Here is a 12,077-nt window from a genome sequence, read left to right as displayed (position 1 = left end):
ATGTCTGTGGTCGAATGCAGTGCCACTGGATTGTTATGGTTTCTTAGACTTTGGAAAATATGCTTGAAATGAGTTTGTCTTCTTGTCTTTATCACATTATCTAAAAACATTATTGTCAATGCTAATGTTTCCACAAAATTTTAGAGTCCTCATGGATCAACTCACTGTGGGAATAGTCATATTGATTTTCAGTTAAGTTAATTATAATTACATGGAAAATATGTATGTTTCTTTGATTTGAAAAACTAGAGCTTGCAGTACTAGATTTTCTATTTGAAGATGGCCATATTTGAGCTTGGTAGCTTCCATCTTGTCATGGAAAAGTTGCAAGGAGTTAAATCAATGACCAAGTTAATGTGGTTGCCCAACCCCTTAGACCTATCCATAAGTGATGTAAAATATGATTTGTTTCAGGAACAAGCAAATGATGAGGTTGTTGTTCAGTTCCACAAACATTTCTTCCAGGGCCTATGATCCATTACACAGGTACTACCACATCTCTTGGCAGCTTCACTTGAAGCTGGTGATTTTTTAAATATATATATCTATATATATTTCTTTTCAGTTTTCATGAAAGTGGAAGTAAGGCTAAGTCAGCCTCTGATGCTTGAGATTTCACTAGGTTAGCATCAGCTACAATGTTTCCTAAATAATGGCCACTGACAGAAATGATGATTAATTTAGTTTCATGTTATCTGAGTGCAAGCCTATAATCTTTATGAAGGCTATGGAGTTGTTAGTAAGAACCCTATCGCTTCATAAATCACTTGTGGACATTAGCACCTGAGGAAATCTCTACACCACAAAAACTGTGCATCCTGTTATATTGGTGCTTTTTTCCCATGGGAGGTGATGGAAGTGCAAATGCAAATATAAACCAATAGTAACAAATAACGAGACCGTGAGTAACAAGATAAAGATTCCTTAATGTGGGATCGTTGGCTGTGGGAACATCTCAGTGGATCGACAAGTTAGTGTTGTGGGGTAGTCTGATTGTTACGGGGTAGTAACTGCTCTTGAAGCTGGTGGTGTGAGTCCAGAGGCTCTTATTCCTTCTACCTGATGGCAGCAGCCAGAAAAAAGCATGGCCTGGGTGATGGTGATCTCTGATGATGGATGCTGCTTTCCTATTACAGCATTTCATGTAGATCTGCTCAATGGTTGGAAGGGCTTAACCCATGGTATACTTGGTAGAATCTGCTAACTTTTTAAAGATTTTCCATTTGAAGGCATTGGTGTGTCCATACCAGGAAACCACTTAACAGTATATCACTGAATATGACTTAATGAAGTAATTGTACTGTAAAATATTTGGATAGGATAGTTAAATACTTGAGTAGCTTAGCACAGTGGTGCAGCTAATAGAGCTGCTGCATCACCTCAGAGACCTGAGTTCAGTCCCGATTCTGTGCTCTGTTTGTGTGAAGTTTGCATATTTTCCTTGTGACAACATGAGTTTACTCTTGTTGCTGAAGTTTCTTTCCATATTCTGAAAATTCGTAGTAGGTTGGGTTAATTGGCCACTATACATTGTCCTTGGTATATAGGCAAAAAGTAGAATATAGAATGCGATTAATGGAGGAAAAGTGTAATGTAGATGGCTGATGTTCAGCATCGATTTGGTGTACCGAAGGGCATGAGCAAATGCTTCTCTTCCAGTATGAGAATCTTCATCCTTCAATAGTGAGTGTCTGAAAGCTGAGGGAAGATCATTTTGGAGCAGAGTTCTCAAAGCAAAGAATTAAAAATTATGTTTTTTTTTTAATTTTGCTTGCCTTCATCTCTCATTGCAGTTTGCTTCATCTTTTAGTTTATTTCCTTTCAAGATGCCACAGCAGTATGCAAACGAAGAAAATTATGAATGGAAGCGAGTAGGAGCCCTGAGAAGGGTAAATTACCAAAAAAATTACAAAAAATTCAACAAAAGGAAGGTGATAGCAAATACAGTTTCATTATGCAATAACAAACTTAATAAATTTATGTTTACTAATAGTTTTCAACCGAATTATGAGTTGGAAACTGCTCTGTGCATAATTTTCATAGTTGTGGATGTCTTATTTCTCAAGTCTCCATTCCTTTCCATATCTTATTTATCATTAGGGGTGATAGGCACAATTATAAAGATAAACTAGTCTGATAGTTAGCCACTCTAACTGGAAGGTTCTGACTTGGAAATTGACAGCAAAGGCACTGTTATGACTATGAAAAAATAGAATTGATGAACTTTTTCTTTGGCTTATTTCTTCACCACTACCTCTTCAAAATATAAGTAGTTATGCAATGACAGATAAATCACTGAAAGGAATACCAATTCAACATACTGTCTTATAAAGTAAAACCCTGGGCAAGATTATTATCTGCATAGTATCTGGAAATTTTGAGTGCTTAGAAAACACCAAACATTTGGATATCTATATAAACTGTAACTTTTTGATTTATTTAGGCTTCTTTGGAATAGATTTTGATAGCAAGTGAAAATAGATTGTTGGTAAAGCCTTTTAAGTTTTCCAACTCCTCTGCCCTTGCTTTGACAAACACCCCAATATCTTGGTGGAAATTCATAATTTCATTCCTTACTTGTACATGGATTTATTGTTGGAATGTTTAGCTTGCTGTGGTTTATTGGTCTTCTTATTCTTTGTGTGGAAAACAGATGTCACATTTTATTAATGCTTGGAAGATAGGATGCAGGACTGATTAACTCAACCTGAATTCAGATTCAGATTCATTTATTTATCAAGTGTACATTAGAAGATACAGTGAAATGAGTCATTTGTGTTAACAACCAATACACCCAATGATATGTCGGGGGCAGCCTGGAAGTGTCGTCATTTGGTGTTGATTGGAACAACCAGCTTATGCTGGCAAACAGTCCTTCCTTGTGGTTGCAGGCCGTTACTTTCTTGTTGCGATGTTGCTTATGGTTGTGCTGGCACAGGTGGTTGGTTCAGTCAGGGTAAGTCGAACCCTTTCAAGAGGAGATGAAGATTTAGTTCTATGTTTAATGATCTACCAGAGATACTTGTTTGCCTTTGGGAGCACGTGGCTGCAACTAGTTGATGTGGTGAAGCCAGCGATATCCATCTACGACAACTTCGTAGAGTATTTTCCTATTTCTTTGACAGTCTGATCTGGTAACCAGGGGTCTTTCCCATTGCGATACAGTCTGGCTCACACTGCAGCTCTGGGCTTAAGTGACTTCACCTATCAACCAGGACTGTGTGACTCCCTTTATGCACCTGACTAACTGCTGTCTCAAATGTTGGATGCTGTGGCAACATTGCATCCAACACTGCTCGGTTTCTTCCCAAAAGCACTTTACCTGGAAACTTCCCTCTGAGGCCTGGATGTGATGTAATTCAATATGTCAGCAGAAGTATGTTCAGAGCCTTGGTGATGTCGTTCCTATCTTGATTTTAGAAACAACCATTTGAAGATATCCACAAACCTTTCTGCTTGGACGTTGGATGTGGATGATATGGGTGAGCAGATATGGATAATTCTGCTGTTCTGGCAGAATGCAGCAGACTGCTGTGAACTGAATTGATCTTCAGCCACTTTGAATGGTAGCCTCTGTCATTGATGGCTTCACAGATAATACTTCTGGCCATTTGGAGTAGGCATCACCCAAGACAAGGTAGGTACACCCGTTGGTTGGCTAAAGTCGATAGAAGGGTATGACATCTTCATCAACTTTAGACTGGCCATTTGTCAACGGAAGAGGATCTGCAGCTATTTCTGCTCCGATCTTGTCGCCCGTGACTGGAAGACCTTCAACAGAATCTGATACAACCTGATGGACTTTGCAATCAAATGAGATCACAGCCACAACTGTGTCTTCGTTTTTAGTAACCTGCTGATTCATAAGTGTGGAATGGATATCTGTTTGACCAACTTTGTGGGTTGATGTGTACTTGATTTCAAAATTGTAGGCTAATAACATTATTGCCCATTGCTGTACACACCGGGATGCCTTTCTTAAACTTGAAGATCAGCAGCAGTGGTTCAGTAAGGAGAGTGAAGTGTGTGCCATAAAGCATCTTGTAAAAATTTTTTTTCACAGCAAAGATGATTCCCAAGGCTTTGTTTTCGATTTGTCCATAATTCTTTTCTGCTGCAGTCAGTGTTCTGGCTGCATGCATGACAGCTTTCTCAGAACCATCAGGGTTGATAAGAGATGTGTTATGATGGCTCCCACCCAGAAGTTGTATGCATCCCTTGTGATGACAGTTGGCAACTCTGGATTGAAACATATCAAGAGAAAGTCAGATGACAGCATATTATTCACCTGATGAAAAGCCTCTTGGCATTGTTTGGAGCATTTCCACGTGCACCTTTGTGGGGCATTGAATGGCTCCCTCATCCAGAGCATTGCTGGGAGAAATGCTGAATAATGATTGATGTTGCATAAAAATTGTCATGAAGTGCTGACATCTGATGGTGCACACATCTTTAAGGTAGCAGTGATGTTCTCGGGATCTGGGCGACGACTGTGCTCAACTATGATGACTGCCAGGTATTTGATTAAAGGCATCAGGAGAGTACATTTTCTGCAAATCCAAAATCTTGTAATTTGTTCAAAATGCGGTCCAGGCGTTGGCATAGTTCTGTGATCTATGCCCATCACGTGATGTCAAGGTAAGCAGTTGTCAAAGGCAGATCAACCCGATGCAATAGCGCAAGATACCACGAATTCAATAAAACCATAAAACAAGCGATACTTCGTCAAACTTCAGTTTTTATTCATAGCATGCTATGGGGGAAGTTACAGACTGATCTTTCAAAGAGACAGTCCGGACACTGTCCCCCGCCGAACACAATTCCACACAATTTATAACATTGATCATTACAGGAAATATTATAATTATGTGAGTTTTAGAATAGTTTCAATCACATGCTAAGGTACAATTAGATGTAAAATCATTATTGGTTAGTTCTAATTATTTCTGCCAAGACTAGCCTGGTTACAACTTAACTTCCTCATATTGGCACCTCCCCCTGACACTTCCCCCTTCTCTCGAACGTTCTGTCCCATATTTAGTTATGCCTTGAGATGCCCCTTCAATCGTACTATACCCATATTTAGTTATGCTTAGCACTTTTAGAGAACAATGCCTAGTGCGTCACCTGTTCCCGGGTAGAGTTTCTTTCTGACTGCTCAGTAACATAAGGTACCTATAAGACAATTGATCATAAGCTAATCATACCCCTTAATCCATTCCCCCATTTACCTATCCCTCTACCTAAGTTTACCTTTCCCTTCATCAGTCAGCCTGGTGTCCATAAGCTGTTGGAAAATTGAAGGAGCTGCCTTTATAAAGGCAGATGGAGGAAGGAAAACAACCCCTTATGTGTTGTAATAGTGAGAGGACACTGGAAAATTTCTGCCGCTTCTACCTGGAGGTGGGCTTCAGCTAAATCTAATTTTGCAAAGTAGCGTCTACCATTCCATTTTGCTAAAAGATCTGCTGGGACCTGTAATGGGTACTGGTGTCTCCAGAGCTGCATTGAGACCAGTTGAGAAGTCTGCACACAATCTCACTGTACTGTTGGCTTTCTTGCTAATGTCTATTACTGGAGCTGTCCAGTGTGAGAAATTGACAGCTTTGATCATAGCAGCTTGTTGCAGGCAATCTAGCTTTTATTCCATGATGGGTAAGGTTGCTTATGGTACCGGTCTTTTGGGATAGTAGATTGACTTTGCGTCTGGACGGAGGTGGAATTCCACCAACAGTTTGGTGCAGCAACCTAACCCTTCTTGAAACCTAGTGCTATTGCAGTTATTAGTGTATGATCTCACTTACTGATGGTAGTATGGCATTGACTAACATGATTTGATTGGCCAATGTCTTCTTACAGGTCTCATACAGGGATGTTCCAGAGATCAAGCTTGTCCATCCAGTCATTGCCAAGAACATTGGAATCTGGCTGGTCTGTTACGCAACACACACCATTGGTTTGGTTACCGTTCAGCTTCACCATACAGTGCAGTTCCCCTATCAGCTACAAGGTTCAACCCAATGCACTGCAGACAGACCAATGAGTTGATACCAGGTTGTAGCTTGACTACCTGATTGTTGATAAATGTACCATCTTCTGGGACTGAAGTCAACTTTGAATGTGATCATTAAACTTTTGTAGATTTTAATTGCTTGTGAAACTCCTTGCTTTCTGTTTCACTGGCCAAGGAGACAGAGAAGGATGGCAAAAGCCTTCTTTGTGACTACAGTATTGGCATTTACTGTACGTGTGTTTCTTGTATTGGCAGTTTCTTGCATAATGCAACGGACCACAGTTACAGCAAGCTGTACTTGGCTGCTTGGAGACCTGCTGAGTGATAATGTCTGGTCCATTAGAAACTGCATTGATGTGGTTTTTTTTCCGATCAGGTTGGAATAATATTTCTGGAGTGACAGCTTGTAGATGTATCGAAACATAGAAAACCTACAACAAAATACAGGCCTTTTGGCCCACAAAGCTGTGCCGAACATGTCCTTACCTGAGAAACTACCTAGGGTTACCCACTATCTTTCTGAGTTCCATATACCTGTCCAGGAGTCTCTTAAAAGAACCTATTGTATCTGTGTATTGTATCTGTCGCCGGCAACCCATTCCACGCACTCACCACTCTCTGTGTAAAAAAACTTACCCCTGATATCTCCTCTGTACCTACTTCCAAGCACCTTAAAACTGTGCCCTCTCTTGCTAGCCGTTTCAGCCCTGGGAAAAAGCCTCTGACTATCCGCACGATCAATGCCTCTCATCATTTTACACACCTCTATCAGGTCACCTCTCATCCTCTGTCGCTTCAAGGAAAAAAACCCAAGTTCACTCAACCTATTCTCATAAAGCATGCTCCTCAATTGAGGCAACATCCTTGTAAATCTCTGCACCCTTTCTATGGTTTTCACATCCTTCCTCTAGTGATGCGACCAGAATGGAGCACAGTACTCTTTAAGTGGGGTCTGACCAGGGTCCTATATAGCCGCAACATTACCTTTTGGCTCTTAACCTCAATTTCACGATTGATGAAGGTCAATGCACCGTATGCTTTCTTAACCACAGAGTGAACCTGCGTAACAGCCTTGAGTGTTCTATGGACTCGGACCCCAAGATCCCTATGATCCCCCACACTGCCAAGAGTCTTACCATTAATACTATATTCTGTCATCATATTTGACCTACCAAAATGAACCACCTCACTCTTATCTGGGTTGCACTCCATCTGCTATTGTTATTGTCTTTTTTAACTGTATTTTTTTATGATTGCAACATCCTGCAGGACATTAAGCACTGCAGGTTTCTCCCATCAGCAAGTTGCTTGTTGACAGAGAAACTAAAGGCGCTGGACTTGGTGCAGACTGTGCTGCTGCCTGTGACAGAGAAGAGTCAGTGTGTGAGGCGGTGTGGAGTCTAACAGCATATCATCATATCAGGGTCTTGCTCCAGTCTGGCCACATAAATGTCTGCATCATCTGTTGCCTGAAGTCCACAAATAAAAATAAGACATTTGAACTGTGATTTACTCATGTTACCCAGCTTGAACTTTTCACATTCGAGATTGATGACATCGGCATATGTTAAGTCATCCATGTTGTGCTTAATAAGTTTAAGGCAATGGTATCAAACGCTGAAGAGAGATGACTGCTCTATAAGAATACTTTTAGCTGTCTGACAGTTTTGTCAAACAATAGATCATTTGGGTTCTTAGGCAGAATCAAGATGAAATAATGTTCATTTTCAGCAGTACCCAGTTTTCAAAGTGAAGTGCGTGTTTTCCATGAGCCATCTTTACTGGTGAACTCAACCTGGAATATTTCTTCATAGAGTTTGAACCATGATTCAAATGTAATTTGAATTTGAAGTGGCTTCAAACTTGAAGCTGGTAATGGACACAGCAACTGACTAACCTAAGTTTTATTCAGTATTTGGCACTAAAGTCATTGGACACTGATAACTTACTGGTCAAGGTTTTGTTTAAGTTCAGCTGGGGCTCCTCAAATTGAGCTTCAAAGTTCAAATGAAACAGTGTTACTCTGGGGTCAAAGTGCAAAACACAGAGCAACAGACATACAAAATGCATATACCCTATCCTCGTTATGTGTCTTCAGACTATGTGGATTCACAGTTATGTGAGGAACACTGCTTTCCTGCCAGTACAAATCATGTGCGCACGCCTCACAGTCTCACTCCCGCCAGTCTCACATTGGTTTTGGCAAGGTGTGGATGTGCGATCTTGTGCTCTTAAACTTTTGTTGGTTTTACCTACGGTACAGTGATTTTGTGCTTGAAATATTTAACTATGCCTCCTAAGCGTCCAGTGTCATATCCTGGGCCATCAGCCGAGTGGCAGAGAACTGCTTTAACACTTGAAAAAAAGTTGGAAATTATAAACAGCGTGGCATCAGCTGAAGGTAACACAGCTCTGGGAAGCTACTGCCGGGAACAGAATCTTGCCTTTAAAGTTCTTAGGCTGGCTTGCTGGGTTAAGTGCCTGGAGGCAATACTTCACCTGCCACACCATCATACTGGAACAACAGCTTGCTGCTTTTGTTGAATTGCACGTAAATCTTCTGCTGAAATCACCATGTTGATATATTACAGCACCTCATTGTCAATTTGTTGGAGTTTTCTCATCTGTAACTACTGATGAAACCCAAAGTCAGGAGATAGAAACAACGACCAATCATTGGAAGTCAGCCTGGGATTGATTGTCAACTGATTATTAGGCTTTGGTTGCTTCAGCCCACCATAACACCATGGTAGCATGCTTATTTCCATTTATACTTTGCTTTAGTTTTTTCTTGCTGTATTTGGAGGTTTTTATTAATGCCTAGTACTCACCAGTTTAGTTGAAGTTGATAATGAATAGAGTGTTTTGGGGGAGGGTCTTAGCATATGAAAATCCGTTAATATTGACTAAAGATTCCTGTTATTGTTATAAGTAATTCATAGTTAGGAGTAGGTACAGTCAGTTCAGTACCATGAATCCTTTTTGCACTTAGTAAAATGCCAACTCTATATCCTATATTATCTTATTCTTTTGGTTTATAGCCCTTCGTGCACCCAACTAGCAAAAGTATGTCAATCACATGTTTAAAATGAATTGAGATTTCATACACTGCTTTTCATTAGAGAAATTTCCAAATTAATTGTGAAAAAATGTTTCTTGTTCTTTCCTTAATGGATTGACTCTACATGATTTCAGAATCAGAATCAGGTTTAATATCACTGGCATATGTCGTGAAATTTGTTGTTATGCTGCAGCAGTACATAATAATAAAAATCCTAAATTACAGTAAGAAGGGTGTGTGCACTAAATAAATAGTGCAGAAAGAGAAAAAAGAAGTCATGAGGTAGTGTTCATGGGTTCAATTTCCATTCAGATAGCTGATGGCAGAGGAGAAGAAACTATTTCTGAATCGTTGAGTGTGTGCCTTCAGGCTCCTGTACCTCCCCTATAGTGGCAATGAGAAGAGGGTCCTGAATCCTGGGTGATGGGGGTCCTTAATAATAGAGCCATGTTTTTGAGACATTGCTCCTTGATAATGTCCTGGATGCTGGGGAAACTAGGGCCCATGCTGGAGCAGACTGAGTTTACAACTTACTGCAGCTTATTTCGATCCTGAGCAGTGACCCCCCCCCCCCCCCCCCCCACCATACCGGATGGTGATGCAGCCAGTTAGAATTCTGTTCACCATACATCTGTAGATATTTGCGAGTATCTTTGGTGACATACCAAATTTCCTCAAACTCCTAATGAAATATAGCTGCTGTCTTGCCTTCTTTGTAACTGCATCGTTATGTTGGGCCCAAGATAGATCCACAGAGCTGTAGACTCCCAGGAACTTGAAATTGCTCACCCTTTCCATTTCTGATTCCTCGAAGAGGACTGATGTGTATTCCTTGTCTTACCGTTTCTAAAGTCCACAATCAATTCTTTGGTCTTACTGACATTGAGTGCAAGGTTGTTGCTGTTGGTCTCTCTCACTCCTGTACATCTTCTCGTCACGGTCTGAAATTCAGCCAACAATAGTATATGGCATTTGAGCTGTGCCTAGCCACACAGTTACTGGTATAGAGAGTGCAGAGCAATGGGCTATGCATACGTCCTAGAAGTGCACCAGTGTTAATTAATCAGCAAGGGGGAGATGTTATTTCTGATCCGCACAGACTTACATTTTCTGTTGAGGAAATCGAGGATTCAGTTGCAGAGGGAGGTACAGAGACCCAGGTTTTGAAGCTTTTTGATCAGAGCTGTAAGAATGATTAAGTTAAGCGCCGAACTGTAGTCAGTTAATAGGAACCTGACCTACGTATTAGTATTGTCCAGGTGATCCAAGGCCTCGTGAAGAGCCAATGAGATCACATCCACTGTAGATCTATTGTGGTGATAGGCAGACTGCAGTGGGTCTAAGTTCTTGCTTAGGTAGGAACTTCAGACTGTGGCAGTGAGAGATTGAAAATGGCTTTGAACACACTTGCCAGTTGGTTGGCACAGGCTTTCAAAGCATTACCAGATACACCATTGGGGCCTGTTGCCTTGCGAGTGTTCACCCTCTTGAAAGTCATTCTGACAACATTTCCAAGACAGAAATCAGAGAGTCACTGGATGCTGCAGGGATTTTTATAGCAGTAGTTTTCTTCTTCCTCTCAAAGCTTGCATAAAAGGCATTGTGCTCATCTGGGAGTGAAGCATCATTGCCATTCATGATGTTAGATTTGTGATCTTTGTCCCAGACTCCTCTTTAGGAAAGAACTCTCTCAAACTACCCTATTAATTCCTTCCAACGTCCTTAAAATCCGAATCAAATTTATCTGTTTTTCTCCGGGAAGATAAATTTAATTTATATGAATTCCCCTCATAATCTAATCTAGTGGTAAAGTTTTGATGAAACTGTACTGCATTACTTTGGAATCAATAAATTCTTCCTGAAGTACCAATGATATTACTCTGCAGAGTACAGGTGTGCCCCCCTTTACAAAGGTAGAGCATTCCTATGAAACCTTTCTTAAGCCAAAATGGCGTAAAGCAAAGAACCATTAACTTATATGGGAAAAATTTTCGTAAAAGCGAAAATCCTCTTTGTAATGCAAAAACAGGTTACTAATGTAGGTCTTTTGTAAAAGCAAAGTGGTGTAAAGCGAATATTTGTAAAGTGGGGGGACCCCTGTATTCCAAATGTGATGTTACTTTGTCTTTGTATAACTGAAATGCAACATTTTTTTAATTTTAGCACTCTAGTTATAAAGGAAAACATTTCATCAGTTCTGATTTTTTTGCATCCAAATACTTTTTTGTAGTTTGCATGTGTGGATATCTCATTTTACTAGCATTGAACCTATTTTTTTTTGCTATTTTAAAATAATCTTTATCAGTTCAAGATGAATGATTTCACCTTTTACAGTTTAACTCACTCACTTAATTCATCTATGTTTTGTCTTTTTATGCACCAAAATAAGCTATTTAAATGCCACTGATCTAAATGCCATTGATCTCTGGCTATCATTATTGAAACTATTAATAAATATGTGTAATTTTGATGTTCTCAGCAATCCAACTCAGCTGAAGGAATCCAATCAGACATTGCCAGTGCCAGCTGAGGTACCAGTGGAAGAAGGAGAAGGTGAATGGTCTGTCCCACGATGTGAACGAGATCTTGTACAGAAGTTGAAAATCTTAAGGCATGAGCTTGCTTTGCAGCAACCACAAGCAGGGCACTGCCGTATTGAAGTTTCTCGGGATGAAATCTTCGAGGTAATTTTGAATTGTGGGAGTTCCAAGTACTCCTCATTAGTGACAGAATTCTGCATTGCATTTTATAAACTTTATTTTAGAGTAAATTACATTTTTATGAGTAAATTCACCTACAGTTTGTATCATATAGGAATCATACCGACAGGTGATGAAAATGAGACCAAAGGACCTGAAGAAGCGTTTAATGGTAAAATTTAGAAGTGAGGAAGGCTTGGACTATGGTGGAGTAGCCAGGTGAGATTTTTTACAGTGGAGGTCAGTCAAGACTCTGAGGGAGTATTGAATATATTTGTAACACTGCATTGTTTTCAGTGGCAAA

General features: G+C 40.1%; 1 protein-coding gene across 4 annotated transcripts in view; it reads left to right on the top strand.

Annotated features, from left to right (window-relative positions):
- The window catches only part of smurf1 (SMAD specific E3 ubiquitin protein ligase 1), a 126,305-nt gene that overhangs the window by 88,796 nt on the left and 25,432 nt on the right, over positions 1–12,077 (top strand). For 3 of the 4 annotated variants that reach the window (XM_073060671.1, XM_073060670.1, XM_073060669.1), the window contains exons 10-11: positions 11,554–11,758; positions 11,889–11,992. In XM_073060671.1, coding sequence (XP_072916772.1) covers positions 11,554–11,758; positions 11,889–11,992 — 309 coding nt within the window. Of the gene's footprint in view, positions 1–414; positions 487–11,553; positions 11,759–11,888; positions 11,993–12,077 lie in introns of all 4 variants that reach the window. The other variant, XM_073060668.1, reaches the window with a different exon arrangement.

This window comes from Hemitrygon akajei, chromosome 11, assembly GCF_048418815.1.
Source record: "Hemitrygon akajei chromosome 11, sHemAka1.3, whole genome shotgun sequence".
In the NCBI taxonomy this organism is placed as follows: Eukaryota; Metazoa; Chordata; class Chondrichthyes; order Myliobatiformes; family Dasyatidae; genus Hemitrygon; species Hemitrygon akajei.
Note: the sequence above shows the minus strand (reverse complement) of the source record. Positions and strands in the feature narration are given on the sequence as shown.